This window comes from Lagopus leucura, unplaced genomic scaffold, assembly GCF_019238085.1.
Source record: "Lagopus leucura isolate 7727_CA_CO unplaced genomic scaffold, USGS_WTPT01 Super-Scaffold_73, whole genome shotgun sequence".
Lineage (NCBI taxonomy): Eukaryota > Metazoa > Chordata > Aves > Galliformes > Phasianidae > Lagopus > Lagopus leucura.
The window spans coordinates 58,391,203-58,409,745 of record NW_024962252.1 but is presented as its reverse complement, the minus strand read 5'-3'; the positions used below and the strand labels follow the sequence as shown (position 1 = coordinate 58,409,745).

At 44.3% G+C, this 18,543-nt stretch overlaps 1 protein-coding gene across 2 annotated transcripts in view; it reads left to right on the top strand.

The window, feature by feature from the left end:
• The window catches only part of LOC122193772 (solute carrier family 22 member 2-like), a 28,798-nt gene that overhangs the window by 9,320 nt on the left and 935 nt on the right, over nt 1-18,543 (top strand). The window contains exons 3-13 of one of the 2 annotated variants that reach the window (XM_042894648.1): nt 6,880-7,084; nt 7,213-7,731; nt 8,571-8,674; nt 11,813-11,967; nt 13,170-13,338; nt 13,617-13,731; nt 14,265-14,371; nt 14,514-14,728; nt 16,244-16,352; nt 17,017-17,129; nt 17,961-18,060. In XM_042894648.1, coding sequence (XP_042750582.1) covers nt 7,321-7,731; nt 8,571-8,674; nt 11,813-11,967; nt 13,170-13,338; nt 13,617-13,731; nt 14,265-14,371; nt 14,514-14,728; nt 16,244-16,352; nt 17,017-17,129; nt 17,961-18,060 — 1,598 coding nt within the window. In that variant the 5' untranslated portion in view covers nt 6,880-7,084; nt 7,213-7,320. The remainder of the gene's footprint in view (nt 1-6,879; nt 7,085-7,212; nt 7,732-8,570; nt 8,675-11,812; nt 11,968-13,169; nt 13,339-13,616; nt 13,732-14,264; nt 14,372-14,513; nt 14,729-16,243; nt 16,353-17,016; nt 17,130-17,960; nt 18,061-18,543) is intronic. The other variant, XM_042894656.1, reaches the window with a different exon arrangement.

Below are 18,543 nucleotides of genomic sequence, written 5' to 3'. Positions count from 1 at the left end.
AACCAATACAAGGCTGGAATACAATTCACGATAAATCTGTAGCATTCAGCTGAATAATTCTTTAGATAGGTGTGTCCATTTTGGCATTAAGCTCCTTGGCAGCTTTCTTTATCCTTCTAGATGCTGTGAGATTACATTTGCATTATCTCATGTGTAGTTGCAATAGGATTTGTGGCACCAGCATGTTTTATTATCTCCCAGAAGTGCAGATGGACATCCAAATATTCATTAAACCAAACTAAAAGACACCAAAACCCAAAAACTAAAGCTAAGGTATGGAAATGAAAGAGTGTGATCTCTCAACTTCTCTACTAGAGAAGACTTACGAACACCTTCCATAAGAGGTAGTGTTGGAAACGCCGTCCTCTGCTGGGGCAGCACCTGTATGGTGCCAGAGGCAGCAGACCCAAGCTGAGCATCTGGTCAAACTGCTTTCATAGCAGCCACCTTAAAAGCAGGGCTGTTAGAAATGCAGAAAATCAGGTCTCAGAGTGTTATGACACATTTTATCCTAATAGGACTGGCTTGAGACAGTCCACCACTCCAGGTACTTGTATATTGTTGCCTCAAGGATCTCATGGGATTTCATCTGGATGCCCAGGACAAGGGCTCCAGGAACAGTCAGTAGGATCTGCCACAGGTTGAAACAGAGCAAGACGAAGGGTCTTCAAGGAGGACAAATCAGTCTTGAAGGACAACAGCAGCATCTTCCCATGATCCCCTGATCCTCTCCATCTTTCTGGGGTTGGGGTATTTTGCTCCAGAGCAGTCTTGTCTTGTGATTCTGCAGTTCAGTCTCTCCTCCATGCACCCTCCTGTCTCTCAGAGAAGCAGCCTCTTCTTCACCCCCAACAGGGCAGGTGCTGTCCCCACTCTACAGTGTGCAGGGTATGAACTGTAAAACAGATTCTGCCTCAGCCCTTGCTGTGTACCTAAGAGTGCAGTTACCCAGCACATTGCCTCTAACAGCAGAGTTGGTGCAAGCTAAATTTCTCCCAGCAAAAACCTATGTTATGCTGCAGTCTCTACATGTCCACTCCATCCTCACTCATTTGTCAAGATCCTTGTGTAGGATCTAGCTTTGTAATATCTGTATTGTTTGCACTGCTGGTCTCATGCTGAGTTCCATTCCCCTTAGAGCTGGTATCAGCAGTTCACATACACAAAGGAAATAAACCTGAAACTTAGAATGCAAGCCCTCTGGAACCAGGCTAGTAATTTTCCAACCATGAATGGCAGGTGATCAGGAGACTAAAGCTCAGCACCAGCATGCTTCTCAGCCAAGTGGCTGGATGTGACAGCAGAATGGGCTGAAACACAAGGATAGCTGCAAACAGCCCATGCTGGCCCATATCAACATCAGGTACAACCTCACCTCTGTCTGAAAAGAGCCTCACCCTCCATGCAGCTCTTGGACAAGTTTTGTGAGCTATATGGGTGGGTGGGCATGTGCAAAAGCTCAGATCGCCACTGAACAAAACCCATGTATTTTTCCTGAAGTGCAAAGCACACCCTTTAGACTCTGTACCAGTAGTTACCACCAGAACTCTTTTCTCCCCATAGAAGTATGTTATCTCCGCCCCCTCCGATAAGAGCAGCTGCCCATGTCCCAGGTGTGCTGCAGGGTGACCTTGCTGTCTCCTTGGTGAGCCAGAACAAAACAGCAGCACCCCATGGCACAGGTGCTCAGCATACTGAGGTGCTGTGGTGCAGCATGAGCATCCGTCAACCCAGCCATGTGTGGCCTCTGTGCCCCAACACCAGTGGCAGAGTGATTCAGCCATGCTCCCACCCACTGCAAAAGCAGAAATGCAATGTTCAGAGGGCAAACTCCAGCTGCAGATCACACTGCACGCCACAGCAGAAGCTGAAGAGTGAGGACTGTGCACTGAGTTGTCATAGGCAGAGCTACTCCCAGGTTGCACAATACTGTGTGGTAATTAGTGATGAGAAAATGAGCTCATGTAGAGACTTGTGGATTTAGAGTCGGGTAATCCAAAGATAGAGGGTTTTTTGCCAAATACAGTGTAATTATAATCTAAGAAAAATGTGTTAGTACTAAGTGAACCAACCATAAGGTACATTCTGTTTCTCTTACTTTCAGTTATGTAATACATTCTTTAGATGTAAATAAATACTAAGAACAAACACTTGTTTCTTCAAATAACTTAGCCTAAAAACAAAGGTGCGTAGGCTCCCCCTGTAGTCAGCTCTTGGCTTTTAGATACCTAGTTCTCACCTCTGGGTCTGAAAACCTGAGATCCTGTGACGCAAAACACTGGTGAGTTATGACACCTGGGCTGCCCAAAATTTGCTTTTTTTTTTTTTTTTTTTTTTTTGCTTTTTTGCATTTTTGACCTACACCTTTCTCCCAAAAGGATTCACAACTGATCAGGTGCTGCGAGCAGTCAGCATGTCAGCATAGCCCCACTCTGAGCCCAGCACTTTATGTCTTAGTTAACTTGCCAGAAATGTCTTCATGTGTCAACACCTCATCCAGATGGCTGCTAACAGCTCTGGGTGCACAGTTCTTCTGTCAATCACCTTTGAAGGCTTCTACTATACACCTGTCTTTCTCTGTTGACTAGACAGGCATGGACAGCAGGCATGGACATCTAGCTCAGACTGTATGCTCAGCACTGACATGGCTGAAGTCAGCTGAGGTGAAGCCCTACTGAAAACTGAAGCTATGTGACAGCTGGGCTTGTCACTATAAGGAGAACATCTAACAAAGGGCTCTAAAATGATGAAGGGTCTGGAGCATCTCTCTTATGAAGAAAGGCTGAGGGACCTGGGCATATACAATCCAACAGTGAGAAGGCTTGAGGTGATCTTATGAATGTCTACAAATATCTGTAGGCAGAGTGTCAAGAGATTGAGGCCAGACTCATCTCAGTGGTGCCCAGCAATATGATGAGAGGAAACAGGCAAAAAACTGAAACACAGGAAGACTGAACATGAGGAAAATCTTCCGTACTATGTAGGTGATGAAGCACTGGCACAGGTTTCTTAGAGAGGTTATGGTGTCGTCTTCTCTGGAGATATTCAAAACCCACCAGGATGCAATCCCAGATAATGTGCTCTAGGGGAACCTGCCTGAACAGGGGCTTTGGCTGGATCTCTTCCAACTTCAGCCATTCTGTCATTCTGTGACCCTGTCCTTTGCTCCATGTTCCAGCCTCTCTCTACCAGTGGCTCCCAGCCATGTGGTCTGGTCCCTTCCCTTGTGCTGACTCTGCCCCTCCTCAGCCCTTCGCTAAGCCCCTATGTCTGACTACTGCAAGATAAAACTATCCCAATAGTTACTAGGATCAGCATTTACCTAATCAGTGATCTGGTTTTGTTCATGATGTACAGGACTAACAAGAGCCAGAGCTGGTCAGTGGAAAGGGAATAGGAAGTGAGACCTTCACACTAAGAAGTCTGAGTGGCTCTGACTGTCTCATCTACCTCCTCCCTAATGCATAAGCAATGAACCCCAGTGGCAACATGGCTCATTGCTTGTTTGAATGCAGTGATTCTCAAAGATACTCCTGTGAATACGGTATATCTTCCTTAAATCTGATCCTTAGATCAGTACTTGATTCTGGCTCGTAGCATCACCTGTAAAGATCCCTGTTAAATGCTCATCTCCTAACAGGAAACAGAGTTGCAATAAAACTACATACAGCAAAGCACTAACCGAAAGCACAACTAAGTGATGTGGATAAAAGAATGACTCACCAGAAGGAATTCAACACAGCGATGCTTGCATATAGGTGAGCACCAGAGCAGGCACCTTAGTGGAAATGACTGTCTAAGGCATCTTTAGTAAGTCATTTTAGCCTGAATTCTCAAAGACCTGAAGGCTAACCTCTCTAGAACGCTAGCCTGTTAAATCCTTCTATTTCAGTTTTGATCTTCAGGAGTGAGAAGATGCTTTCAGTTCTTTGATTGTCAGGGCTATTGTTTGACAGCATATATGCTATAATTATACATTACTATTGTGGATTAATTAGACCTGGCTTGCATCTATGTATCTAATTTATTGCATTTATGTATCTAATATAATGCTTGTATCTAATTTTTTAGAGCAGAATTTTAGGCTTTGTTTCATTCCTATTTCACCCAGCCCTGCAAGCATACATCTAAAGTCAGGAGGGTCAGAGTACAGGAACACATCTTTTGGAAGGCGGACATCTGTATAGTAAGGCATGGTAATGTTTCACTGCTGTAAACTGACGAGATTACTGATTATATGCAGAAAACCTGCCACAGCTGATGCTTTGCTTCATGGACTGCAGGGCAATATGGTTCTTCTGCAGGGCAATATGGTTCTTTTGCCAGATATTCTTTGCTAACAGAACAGCTCCAGCTTTGTTTACTTTGCTCCCCAGCTGCTGTTACACATTATACACTGATTGACATTGTACTGCATCTGCACTAACAAATAAAATGAGCAGGGGCCATTTTTGTTGCTGGAGGCATGTAGCATGGTATGGCTTACATCTGAATGCATCATCCTGAACCAGGGTGATCTTTTCCATCCTGGCCACTAGTAGCAGGTTTTGGCCTGTGTCACTGCTCCAAACACATCTGGGCATTGTGAGGACCATGGTAATGAGAACAAGGGAAAGCAGAATGAGGTGGTAAAGATTAAGCAGTGTGGGTGTGGAACAGTGCTCTAGGCCAAATAGAGCCTTGTTTAGGTTCTCAGTACAGATGTCACACTGGTAAGCTATCATGCTGTATGTTCATTTGCACTCAGATCTACCAACAGAACGGCATACATGCTTGCTCTCTGCTCCATCCCCCTCAAAAGTGAAAAAAACTCATCTGCAAAACTTCTTAAAGTGATCAAACAAACACACTCTGATGTGCTAAAATGACAGAAGTCATATGTCAGTGAAATTTCCATTCCCTCGTGTTGATGGAATGGACTAGCCAAGGCATGCCCTGCTCCATCTCCTCAACTGGAAGCCCTTGTCCCACCAGCTCAGACACCAATACGTACACTGAACCCTGCTGAGCTATCAGATGAATTGTCCAACAGGATGGAGGATGGAGTTCAACAGGCTGAGGTGTGCCTCAGCCAGGGAACAAGGCTGGATGCAATGGCTGTTCTTCTCAGGAGTTACTTTCCAAAACAGTTACTGAAGAACCGGAATGTGAGGAGGATGTTCACACAATATTTGTTAGAGAAAACTGTTCCCCTATGGCTGGTGTCACCAGTCATAGGGAGTCTTGCTAAGATATTTGAGGGCAGCTCGATAGAAGAATCCTCCAGGTGCCATGCAATATCTAAAACTAGCTTACTGGCAATACAAGAGAATTTCTAAGTGCCACTAGAGGTTTTCCAAGAGAAGGAACACTAGTATACCTTACAAGTGGAGACAACTCTCTGCCAGCAAAACTGGCAGATGAACCAATAACTATATCCGTCTTCCTCCAGGATGAAACTAAACCTGGCAGAATCAGAAAAGGGAGTAAGCACACCTTTGGGATGCTTTATGCACTTTTGTTGCAATTAATTGGGTTTTCGCTGGCCCAAATTTTAGCTGAGAACAGATGTGTCAAATACATGCACTGAGAAGCTGTGTGTGTGCAGCTGGGAGTACAGTTTAAGGGCTGCTTGTGCACCGAGGTCCTTTCCCTCTGACCTGAAGCATTCACACGGGAAATAGCCTGTTCCCTGCTTCTGATGTAAAACAGAATTAAACACAGATAGGTGAACAGTTAAGTTGTAAATGGTCAAAGGTTTGTGCTTTTCTTAGCTGTAAAGATGTTTATTGCAAAGTAGCAATCCCATTTGGGATTCTTGACAATTTCCAGGTATGATTTCATTGCAACTCAGCAGGACTTGTTATTAATAGCCCTACAAAATATCACATTACTTATCACCTCTGTTTACCTCCAAAGTTCATCATTTAGTTTTGTGCTTCATAAACCTGAGAGGTCACTGAGTGCTCCTGGGAGAGACATTAACTCAGTGACACCAACCTGCCCAGGGATTCCCTCCAGAAGTACTAGGCAAGCTGCAAAGTGGTTTCATTTTGACTAGAAAAGAGGAACAATAAAACCTGTTTTCAGAACATTCACCAGTAGAAATATGCTTTAAATGGCCGAAGCCTTTGCCCACAGAAGTTTTTGTCCAAATCCACATTTCTGATGCTCAGATGCAGTGCCCTGAATTTCTTCCAGTTCTCCATCATTACTTACATTACTTAACACAAGCTAATTGTTTACAGGGGAACCATACGGGGAACATCATGAAAGCACCTTATGTAACTGCAGTTATGAGAACATGAAAGAAATCATCCCACGCAGTAAAAGAGATTGAAGATGCCTCCGTCTCCTAAGCACACATTTGCCCATTAACACTATCTAATAAATCCACATAAAACAGCTGGAACATGTTTGACAGATGAGGCTGTAGCTTGGGACAGCCTCCTCCTACTCTTTCCCAGGGGCACAGGACAAGGAAGGGCCAGTGCTGTGTCCTGGGGACACTCACCGACCCTCAATCCTTTCCTTGCTCCTTGTGATAAAGCAGTCACCTGTGAACCATGGCAAGCTTGGTCTGGGTACCTATAATTAAGAAATGCCAATCTGTACTTGTGGTGTCTTGTCTGCTTCCTATGTGGGATACAGTGCTATTCTTTAGCTCTTGAGATCCTAATAGAAGTCTGTTCTGTTGTGCCTTCTTGGAGTTGACCTTTTCCATGACCCCAAAGTAGCAAACAAGCTGTTATCTATATTCAGGATAATTCTGATAATAAGGCCCTCCAGTCACACACATACAGGGGAGAGAATAACAGTACTTTCATAATAGTTATGCCCTCAGTTAACTTTAAAGCACTGGGAAAAGGAATTATTGTCTACCGTACTTTATGCTGACAGACTGTCAATGACAAGAAAGGACTGTCTGGGAATATGAAGGTTGTGGGCAGCTTTGAATGCAGCAACCACGAGATAGTGGAGCTCAGGATCTTACATGGAAGAAAAAAGGCAATAAGTGGAATTGCAATCCTAGACTTCAGGAGAGCCAACTTTGACATCTTCAAGGACCTACTTGCAGGTATCCCATCGGTTACAGCATTGGAAGGTAAGGAGGTCCAAGAGAATTGGTTAATATTCCAGTACCAAAAGTTTGTTTAGAAAAGGCTCTTGAGAAACAAAGGTTGCAATGCATGGCTTGACAATTGACCACATTCTTTAATTATTTGTCTACAGGTTTTAAATAAACACCTCAGCTGTGATATAAAATCACGGTGAAGGTAAAAGCTGTGAAAAGCAACAGAGTTAGATATTTTAATTTTTAATGAGAAGCAAGAGAGAAAGATGCCAACATTGGATGACATTTTAGAGCACATCGGAGAATTTGACAGGTTCCAGAAACAAACCTTCTTCGCCCTGTGTTTGCTTTCTGCTGCCTTCACACCGGTCTATGTGGGGGTCGTCTTCTTCGGGTTCACCCCCGAGCACCGCTGCTTCAGCCCTGGCGTGGCGGAGCTGAGCCAGCGCTGTGGCTGGAGCCTGGCGGAGCAGCTGAACCACACCGTTCCCGAGTGGGGCAGCCATGGGGCCGCCTACAGCAGCCGCTGCAGCAGGTATGAGGTGGACTGGAACGCAACGGCTGTCAGCTGCACCGACCCCCTTGGCAGCCTCGTGGGCAACCGGAGCTCTGTCCCACTTGGCCCCTGCCAAGATGGGTGGGTCTACGACTACCCTGGAACCTCCATAGTGACTGAGGTAAGGAACAGTTTGTCCAACAATATCTGTCTCACCTGCAGTCCTTAAACTTATCTGGGGTAGAAAGAGGGGTTAAAGCAAAATTTTCAGGCTGAATTCTAGTAACATTTGAATTGATATTTTCATAATAGTTTTTAAAAAGAAAAAGGCAGTTCATTCATTGATTTACCAAAGACTCCTCTCCAACTTTTACAAAAGCTACATTTGGCCACGTTCCTGGCTTCTCCCAGCTCCTGCAAACCATATTGCTCAGCCAAGGCTGGGAAAACTCCTCACTACCCCACAATGCCATCTGAAGGCAAAGCACAGCCATAGAAAGCTCCATGGATGGAGATCCTTGCTCACAGCCCCTGCACACAAATTGCCCCGCTGGCCTAGCGGTAACCCCACCACCTCCTACACACTGTGCTGGTTTCACACAGTGAGATAATACATGGCTAGGAGTAGTCCTTGGCATCTGAGAAGGAAACCATGCTCCAAGCATCTTCTAAATTTCAAGCAAATATGGGAGAGGAGAAGGTGACATTTCTCTGAGCTTTTTTATTTTTCCATTCAAAGATTCTCTGCCTCTGTCATTCTGTTCTTTGTCATTCTGCTCTTCTGTCATTGTGTAATTATTTTCCAGGGCATAACTTCTCTGTAAGGTCTGGAAAATCTGGATGAGATGTATTGCAGATGTTGGCTTTAAGAGATTACATATTTTATTTTTCAGAGCCTGTTTCCTAGTTGTTTTTTTCATTTCACTCTTTTCTATTCCAAGTTGTTTCCTTCCATTACCCCTCCTTGAAAAAACATGGTTTGAGTTGAATGTTCCCATTCTTCTGTGACTGTCCGTGCAGTTTAACCTGGTGTGTGAGGACTCCTGGAAGCTGGACCTCTTTCAGTCATCTGTGAACGTTGGGTTCTTTATTGGCTCTGTGATAATCGGCTACATAGCAGATAGGTATGTAACATGTACAAAGGTGTGAGATGAACTGCTTCTTTCAGCCCTCTGCTTCCTCCATGTCACTGAACAACATTCATGACTCAAAGGGGAAATAAATGTGCCAAAAACTTGTTTCAGAAGGCCCATGTATCTCTTAAAAGTGAATGGATCGTGGTTCCTAAGCCCTGGCTGCTGTGATCCAGGAATCCATACAAATGTCACAGTGTTCACTCTTTCAATGGTTTTGTGTGGAATTTGCATATTCACAAGCGAAGAGGTTTTTTTTCTTTAACAGTGGCAATCTGTAATATGAGCTCAGAGTTTTAAATGAAATTTTATCTCACGCACTAACAGCTATTTGCCCATCTCATAATAAATTTGTTTCATGTTAGTTTTAACACTATCCAGATGGCTGTAAATCAGCTTTAAAATAGGAATGTTTTTCCCAGATGAAGAAAAAATTAAATCCTAAATCTTCTCTTGTCCCTCTCTCTCTCAGCTGGCTCTGTACAAAGCTGGGATTTCATTATTATTAAGATCTCATTATCTCTCACCTCCTCTTTACTATCATAAATGTCAGCGTGCCACATATCTGCTCACATTTTTTTTAGGTTACACTCAAAACAAACATGCGTTGTAGCTGATTTTCCTGTGCTTCTTTTTTTCTTTTTTCTTTTTCTTTTTTTCCCTAGTATAATGATAAGAGAGGCTGAAATTGGAATTTAGAAGAGGTGAAGTTAATAGGAGATGAACGGTCCTACAAAGGCTTCCTTCCATAGAATCAGACAGTTTTCCAGTGTAATTGAAAGCATTCCATCCTATTTACATTTCAGTAATGATGTACAGCTTATGGAAGTAAAGGAGGAGATATGTAGCAGCCTAGGTATGATAGGACATGAAAAAGCAATGAGCAGATCCCACAGCTATCAGGGGAGAAACTGTTCAAATTACCCTTCAAACACAGAGATGAACTAAGCAAAAATGACTAGCAAAAGAATTTCTTGACAACATATGGTTACGTGAACCGGCAGAACCAAGGATCACAGTCCCAGAGCAAATTATATCTGATATGCTCTTTCTGTTTAAAAACACTAAATAATCAGGCAAATTATAAGACCTGAGAGTCAGATATCATTGCTGTTAAGATAATGCAAGTACATAACACTGAGTATTTTTCTGCTGCTGTACTTACTGACACCCTCTCCCCATTTTCTATGGTCTTAAACAGTGCAAGCCTTGAGGAGCAAAGCAAGATCTCGTATCCAGGTGCTTAGGACAAAAAACAACTCCAGAAGCCTAAAATTTAGTAGACAGAAAGAGAAAAAAAGGTCTATGAATTATGTGTTTCCTGAACTTGAAACATCTATCCTCTATCAGGAGTGCATACAGAGTGCACTGTTTTTTCCACACATTAGGTGCCTGAAATCTGTTTCAGGTGCTTCAGGGGAGATTTCATCAGCTCTTCCCAAATGCGCCTCTCTCAGAGGGATTAGACCGACTCATTCACTTGACTGGGCTCTGGGCACATTTCCAAACACTGGTGTCTTGGAAAGGGCACTCCTGTTTCCTTAGACAGCAGACAAGGTCAGTGCTAAGATTCAGTGTTTGCACCTTTGTCATTTATTGCCAGGCCTCTAAGAAAAGGCCATCTCAGGAGAGGACATCCATCTCTTGTGGTCTGACAAGCTCCTCATGGGCTGGTCTTTGAAACAGTCAAAAAATATTAGTATGTCAGACTCATGAAAGAAAGAAAGTATGAGAGATTTGATCAGCTGCTTATTGTGGAGAACAGAAGACATTTATTTTGGCTGGCATTTATTATAATGCTGTTTTTGCCAGTGCACACTAACTAATTTAATGGCTTTTATAAATCGAACTTCTAACTGAATATATGTCTCTGTCAGCTAGAGAACAAATGCCTTTCTAGTGCTCAAGTAAGCTTGTTTCTTTTGGAAACATTCTATTTCTGACTATGTACGGGTGAGTCACAGTGAATGACAAATAACAGGAATACCCAAGACCCCCTTCTAGAAGAGCTTAGCAGACAGAAAGATTAAATGAGAAAACAGGTAAAGAAAACAGTAACCAAATACGATCTACATTAAAAAAAATATTGCAGCTTTGAAAGATGGGATGAAGGGCCTCAGTAGAGCATTTATTGAACTCATTTACTAAGTCATTAACCAGAAGTGGTGACCTGATAACACAGGATGAGGGAGTTCTCTGAGCTTCTACTGAAATGAAAAATGCTGTGAAGGGAATAGCAGATCCAGACTCCTACTCAGAACGAGTAGAGAAAAGGGGGACAGGGAACATTCGCAGTCTCTTCATACCCTTTGGTCTGCCACCCCACCCTGTGTGTGCAGCAGGTGAGCATGGTGGCAGGGGAGCTTGGCCAAAGCCAAGCTTTCTTTCTGCCCAAGCACCATGGTACCTCTTGGTATCTGTCACCAGCTAATGCAAATGGGAAAAGCACCAGAGCTCAGGAATAGAACAAAACAACATGGCTCCTACATTCCTCCTGCTTTTCTGGTCCTTTCTGTGGTCCCTCCATTTCCAAACATATCTCAGAAGAGGTATAGTCCCTCTTCCTTCTATTAACTCTTGCTTCTGGATTTGGCCACTGTACACACCATCAGCCTGACTGACTCTTCAGGCTGCTGTGGTAGCGGCAATGCTAAGCAAACACAGTAACAACTTGTACAACTTCCACCTCAGCTCTTCTCCACAGGTCTGTGCCCCACTGGGTGGGAAAGTAGATGAGAGGAAAAGATCAGGGAAGCGATTTTGGAAGGAGAGGTCAGCTCCTTAAACACACCACAGGGTAGATGATCAAAAACTTAGTATTCAGGTCAGGACTCAGGATACTAATAAAGCTTTACATTTCTTGTACCTGAGAAAACACTTGGAACAAAATCTGAAAGAGGAAAGCAACCTTTGTTTCATAGAATCATAGAATGGCTTGGGTTGGAAGGGACCTTAAGAATCATCAAGCTCCAACTCCCCTGCTGCATGTAATCTCTATGGAAGTTGGTGGCCCTGAATGGGTTTGTTTCAATGGGTTACTCATGAGGAATCTTTGCCATTCAGATGGAGTTTTGTGCAGCTGCGAGCTGAGCCTTTTTTCCTCTCTTTTCTTCTTCTTTCCCTCTGCAGGTTTGGTCGCAAGCTCTGCCTCTTGATCACAGTCCTCATCAATTCTGTCTCAGGGGTTCTCGTGGCCTTCGCACCCAGCTACACGTGGACAGTGATCTTTCGGTTGATCCAGGGGCTGGTCAGCAAGGGGGGCTGGCTGACAGGCTACGTCCTGAGTTACGGCACCTTGCAGTTCCTCTCACTGGGCAGGAAACCCGAGTTAGCAGCAGGGCTGGCCACTGCTGGTGCCCTCTGGGGATCATAGAATCATAGAATCATAGAATCACCAAGGTTGGAAAAGACCTTCAAGATCATCCAGTCCAACCGTTCACCTATTCCCAGTAGCTCCCACTAAACCATGTCCCTCAACACAACATCCAGACTTTCCTTGAACACCCCCAGGGTCGGTGATTCCACCACCTCCCTGGGCAGTCCATTCCAGTGCCTGACCACCCCTTCTGAAAAGTAATACTTCCTCATGTCCAGCCTGAATCTCCCCTGCCGTAGCTTGAAGCCATTCCCTCTGGTCCTATCACTAATGACATGAGAGAAGAGGCCGACCCCCAACTCACTACAACCTCCCTTCAGGAAGTTATAGAGAGCAATGAGGATCTGTGGAGACAGGGACAGCGTGCTATTTACTGCACAACCGCACTTTGTTGCTTTAAACCGTCTATGAGTCAAGCTGTGTTTTCTTTTGTGAGCTGCCTGTCTGAGGGTTTACAGGCCTACAGACTTTGTTATCAAATCAACATTTTATTCCTGGAAAGCTTGCACCAACTTGTACACATACATAGAATAATTAGGAGGCAGCTCTAGACGCTAAGGAGCATTTGTATCCGAAGTGACACGTCAAATGAGAGGGCAAAGTCTGGGGGCAAGAACTGAAAATGCTGCAAAGACATTCAATGCTTTTCCAGGAAAGGCAGCAGCAAGCAGCACTGCAGGAGATAACGTTTGTGTTTCACAAACCTTGTGCCAAAATGGCTTTGCTGTGTCAGGAGCCAGCAGATGCCAGCAGGCTGCTGGTGTTGCAAGCTAGTCTTGGTTAGGTGGAATGAGAGATAGAGAGCTGTATTTGCCCTTGTTTTGGCTGAGGCCTGACAGTCCTGGTAGAGGGGCCAAGCCCCTAGCTGACTGATGGAGACTTCTGCAAAGCTGAGTCATGCTACACGGTCAGCCACAGCTGCAGCCACACTGTCAGTTGCTTCTAAGCACAGCAAACCACATCTCGTAGACAGTCAGAAAAGTGGCACCAGTTGTCTCCAGTGCCGAGGCTGCAGCCTGTACACCAGGCCAATTCTGCTTCCCCAACTAAACCCATGTCCTCACACGATGCCATAAGGTCCCTGTGCCTCACACAACATTATCTTTGTAGCTGCAGAATTCGTTGGCTTAAGCTTCCGGAGGACAGTGGGCATCATCTACCAACTTGCCTTCACTGTGGGACTCCTCATCCTCACTGCTGTGGCTTATGTGCTCCCACGCTGGAGATGGCTTCAGCTTGCTGTCACCCTGCCCAATTTCTTCTTCTTACTCTACCACTGGTAAGTTCCTAAGTTTCCAGTGTCACCACTCCCAGCATCCCTAAATCAAAAAGATAATCCAGTGGACTACACCTGGGAGTCCAAGTTTCTTTGAAGAGGTCAGAACTGGACTTCCGAAACAACATCAGATCAGATCTTCTGTTTTTCTTTCATTTGGTTCCCCCTGCCCAGGAGTTTATAGTTTATTCCAAGCCATCTAGGAGCAAGGAACAAACTGTAACATGCGCAGTTACTTGCCTTTTCCTGTCCTTTAAGTGTCATGCTTGTATGCACTGCAGGTGTCTGCCCGAGTCCCCCAGGTGGCTAATAACTCAGAAGCAAAATGACAAAGCTATGGAAGTTATTAAGCGCATTGCCAAGAGAAACAAGAAGCAGCTACCTCCCTCTTTCCAGGTGACTGTACTGCATTTACTGAGTGTATGCAAAGCTCAGGCAAGCAAAGCTACAATGTTAGGATTACTGTGGGTTTAGATTTGGGAGCAGCTTGGTGACCGAAAGCACTGCAGTTCCCTAACATACAACAAGTGGCTTTTCTTTGCCTGCCTAGGACTCTAAAGACCATGTTTGAGAAAAGAGGCTTGCAAAAATAGCCAACAGACAAGAAATATTCTTCCTTTAATTAGTACCAATCAACATGCAGTAAACTCACCCAATTTCATGACTGAGCATTCCAAGACATCCTCATTCATTTTTTAATCTACCACTTCACGTCATGCAACATCCTCATAAATATGGCTGCACAGACATGGGAACTGTCTACACACATTTTCATATTTTCTTTCCCCAAAAACCTTGGAGAAGTTATTTTGCTTTCATAACTGATAAATCAATACTAATATCTTCCCATAAATCCAGGGAAAAATATTCCTTGCTTACTCTTGCCTGCTAACTCTAATTTTTTATCCTTCTCTCACTTGTGCTTCCAGAACCTCAAATCTGAAGATGAAGATGGAGAAAAGCTGAAACCTTCATATCTAGACCTGGTCAGAACACCTCAGATAAGAAAGCACACATTCATTTTGATGTACAGTTGGTAAGGGAATACTTTTGCAACCTACGTGGAGGAATTGTATTCAATTCCTTAAAATGTCATGGTTGGACCAGCTATGAATCTGAGTCCTTTACATAAGCTCTCTCTCAAAGAGTTTGATTTCATCTGCCTGATCTTTGCATAGGTTCACAAGCTCCGTCCTCTACCAAGGGCTCATCATGCACATGGGACTAGCTAGTGGGAACATTTACCTGGATTTCCTCTATTCTGCTCTTGTTGAATTCCCAGCTGCCTTCATCCTCTTGTTAACAGTGGATCGCATTGGCCGTCGCTACCCATGGGCTGTGGCAAATGTGATGACGGGTGGTGCCTGCCTTGTTACGGCATTCATCCCAGACAGTGAGTCATTCAAATCTCCTCAGTCAATGAAATCTCTCCACATCTCCATGTTATTGTTCTGGAAAATTGAAAGTAATCTTTGCAAACCTAGCCCACATCAGTATTGTGATCCAATGAACACAAATGCCATAGAAGCCTATGTATGCCCGGTATCACCATTTACACCAGATAATGAGAGGTTTGAGGAAGGTCAATTACATTTTCAAAATAGCACCAAATAAGATGGCAAGTCTGCCTGTGCTAGACCACAAGAAATGCCCCGTTATTCTTTAATTTTTGTGTGGCTTAGAATTTGGATGCTCCGTTCTGGGTGTTCATCCTCCAAAGTCCATCTTTTCTGTTTCTAAAAAGTTAAAATGTGGTGACACACACACTTAAACACCATCTGGATACGCTGCTTCCTGCAGTGTAGGATGTTGAGCAACCACAGTGAAAGGCACTTGGCTTTTATTCAGCTGAACATTCTCTACAAGGCTGGAGTCTCAAGGAAACGTCCCATGAGAGCCACTGACTGGAACATCTTTCCTTTCTTTTTATGGAGCATAGTTAGACTGAAACCACAGAAATAATAGTGCCAAACAGCTATCAGTTCACAGCAGAACAAGGACAGAAAACAGAAAATGTAATGGAAAAAAAATAATAGGCAAAAATAACAAAGCATTCAGACAATAGATATTTCACACACAGCTGGGGATTGCAGGGATACAGAGGGGACTGATGTGCTTTTCCAAAGCAGCACTGGTGCAGGAGGCTTCCAGCTGCTGCCCACAGCTGCAATTGCCAGCCATGTGCAGCAGCAGCAGTCTGCTCAGCTCTAGAGGAGCTCTGCAGCAGTAGTTATCAGCAGCTGTCAGTCTGCATTCCTCATTGGGGTAAATGAGGGAGAGAGTCCATGCTGCACATGCACTAGTAGCTGAAACAGCTGAAACCACCATCCGAGGTCAGATTGGGATCTAAGAACCCATGGGGCATGCAGCAGTACCCTGGACTGGCACCCACTGCGGGGCTGGAATATTCATTCATTTGCAGCAGATGTCTCTACCTTCAGGTCTGAAAGCAATCACAGAGCATATATACCAAGAGAGAGGGGTAACAGCACCAGCTTGCCCCCGCCAGAAAGCCATCAGACATCTCTGTGCAAAAGTGCAGAGTACCTTGCAAATTAGCAAATTTTGGCAACCAGAAAAGCAGCTGTGAACTGCTTAGTTTTATTGCATGGAGGAAATAGCATTTTTGCATAAGCTTTCGGTTAATACACCAAAATACCCAATTTACTTAGTATCATCATTTTCTCTCTGTGACAGCCTCAAACTTCTGTTATTTACTTGAATCAAGACAATCACATCATAAATTATTTGAAGAATGAAAGAAAACACAATCATGCTCAGAGCTCATGACAGTTCATGACAGTGAAGTTCTTCTTTTCTTAAATTAAATCATTAATGCTGTTCTGTGTTAACAGCAGAAAAAAAATGGTTTTGTATTTCAACCTCAATATACACAATGTCTTTACAGCTCTCTATTGGCTTAAAATGACCGCAGCGTGCCTGGGCAGGATGGGAATTACCATGTGCTATGAAATGGTTTGTTTGGTAAATCCTGAGCTGTATCCAACTTCTCTCAGGTAAGCGTACCTCCTTCTGTTAGATTTAAGCAGTGAGTATGTTTATGCACTTGAGGCTGTCGTAAAGAGTCACCATTTAAACCTCAGAAATGTCTGTCGTGGAAGAAAAAGAGGACCTGTCAAATAGCAGAAACGTCATTTAAAATTGAAAGCCCACCAGTAAGCTGTTCTTATCACTGTGAGGAGCAACAGAGAAGATTCCCTGTGACGAGAAAATACAGTGCTGCTTTTCTAAGCCCAGCACTAAGGCAGGAGTCCCTAATGGGATATGTAAGGAACTTTTTCAGATAGCCTTCACATATCCCTCTTTGAGGGCAGTTTGGTGAGCTTGGAGTCAAGTGATCATTAACGCCTCTATCCCATGATAGGACTGCCATCATATTCTCCCTCCTCACCTCTTTCACATTGCAGTATTCCTCACACGAGAATGCACAACCTGTGCTTTTTTATGTTCACACTGATAAGGCTTTTCTCAGTTCCTGCCTTCCTGTCTCCACAGCTTGTTCCTCTGCCCATCAGCTGCAATACCCACTGCAGGGTGCTGGCCCCTCTCTTCTACCCTACTCTAGCCATGGGTGGCAGCAGGGGGGTTCACAGCCCTCCCTGCTGTATGGGGCACTCCTAGGCAGAGCTCCTGACGTGGGCCAGTGTCTGTCTCTTCCAGGAACCTAGGGGTGCTGATCTGCTCATCCATGTGTGACATCGGTGGAATCATGACTCCCTTCATTGTGTACAGACTGGCGGAGCTCTGGCACGAGCTGCCCTTGGTTCTCTTTGGTAAGAGAGCTAGGAGGTGGTTAGATGGCCTCAGCCTAGATGAGTGATTTCGGTGACCTATTTCCCCACTGTTTAAAAAAAAAATAATAATGCTAAGAGAAATGAACATATGCATATCAGATCTAGCTTAAGTTTCTCCCATCTAGCAGTTGGGAATTGAGCTGAATACACTCCCTTAGTCCTTTCAACAAAGGGAATCTCGTGTTTTGGGAGCAGCTCTCTCAAGCTTTGACTTGCTCTTACTGAACCTTCCCCTGGTAAAAAGGTCTTTGGGTTCAGTGCTACACATCTTCAATGTAGTCAAGGGACTAGAGGTCAGCACAGGCTGGCCTCTCTTCTCCTGCATCTCTTGCATACACCTCAAGTGCCTAGCCCTTCAGTGATCCCACTGTCATTTAGGATCAATGCTCCTGCACATATTCATTCTGGTATGCCCAGCTGCACCTTCTATCCTGTATGTGGTCATAACAGGGTCCAAAACTAAACAGAAGGCAAAATAGGCAGGATAGGCTGATAGTACCCTTTCTTTCACATCTTAATTACAGCCAAAGTAGGAACGGCAGCTAGCTAGCATCACCCCCATCACATCCCAGCAGAACAAGTAGAGCCAAAATCTGTTTCCTTTGCACTGCATGCACAAAGCAAGGGAGCCAGACTGCTTGAGGACCTATGAACCAGGCCAGTGTTCCAGGCCTCCTATGCCTCTCAGAGATGTTTGCAATCACTGTTCAATCATAAGCTGTGTCTCAGAATTAACGAGAAATTTGGAATAAGCTGAGGCCTGATCCCTGCATTGCCTTTGTGAGCCTTGCTCTTGCTTTCTCTCTACAGCTGGGATTGCTTTTGTTGGTGGTGGCTTGGTCTTGCTCCTACCTGAGACGAAGGGAAAAACTCTACCTGAGACCATTGAAGATGCTGAAAACATGCACAGGTATGGTGCTTCAAGCACAGGCCCCACAGATCAGAGCAGCTTTCCTTCATGGCATCAAAGCCCTCTTGTTGCCATTCATCACCAGAAGTCCAGTTGGGAACCTGACACTTTCTGGCCAGGCCAGGTTCTGAGTGCAACACAGTGCAGGACAGGAAAGGAAGAAGTCTCTAGAAGGAAGTGCATACAGACAAATACACACCCAGAAGTTACTGTAGAAACCACCTAGAATAACAGCTTTAACAGTAGGAAATGACAAAGTTACTAATGCAACCGCTAACATGATTTTCAGACATCCATGCAGCTGCAGTCAGCCTACAGAAATTCTTCAAATTACTTCTTTTCTTGCTGTTCTCTCAAATAGTTTGATCTCATTTGAAAAACTGCCAGTGATGGGAGAGTTGTTAAATTTAGTCTCCAGTGAATTTAAGCAGATGGGTTATTTAGTGGATAATGTTCTTTGCCACACCAGAGCATCATCTGTCT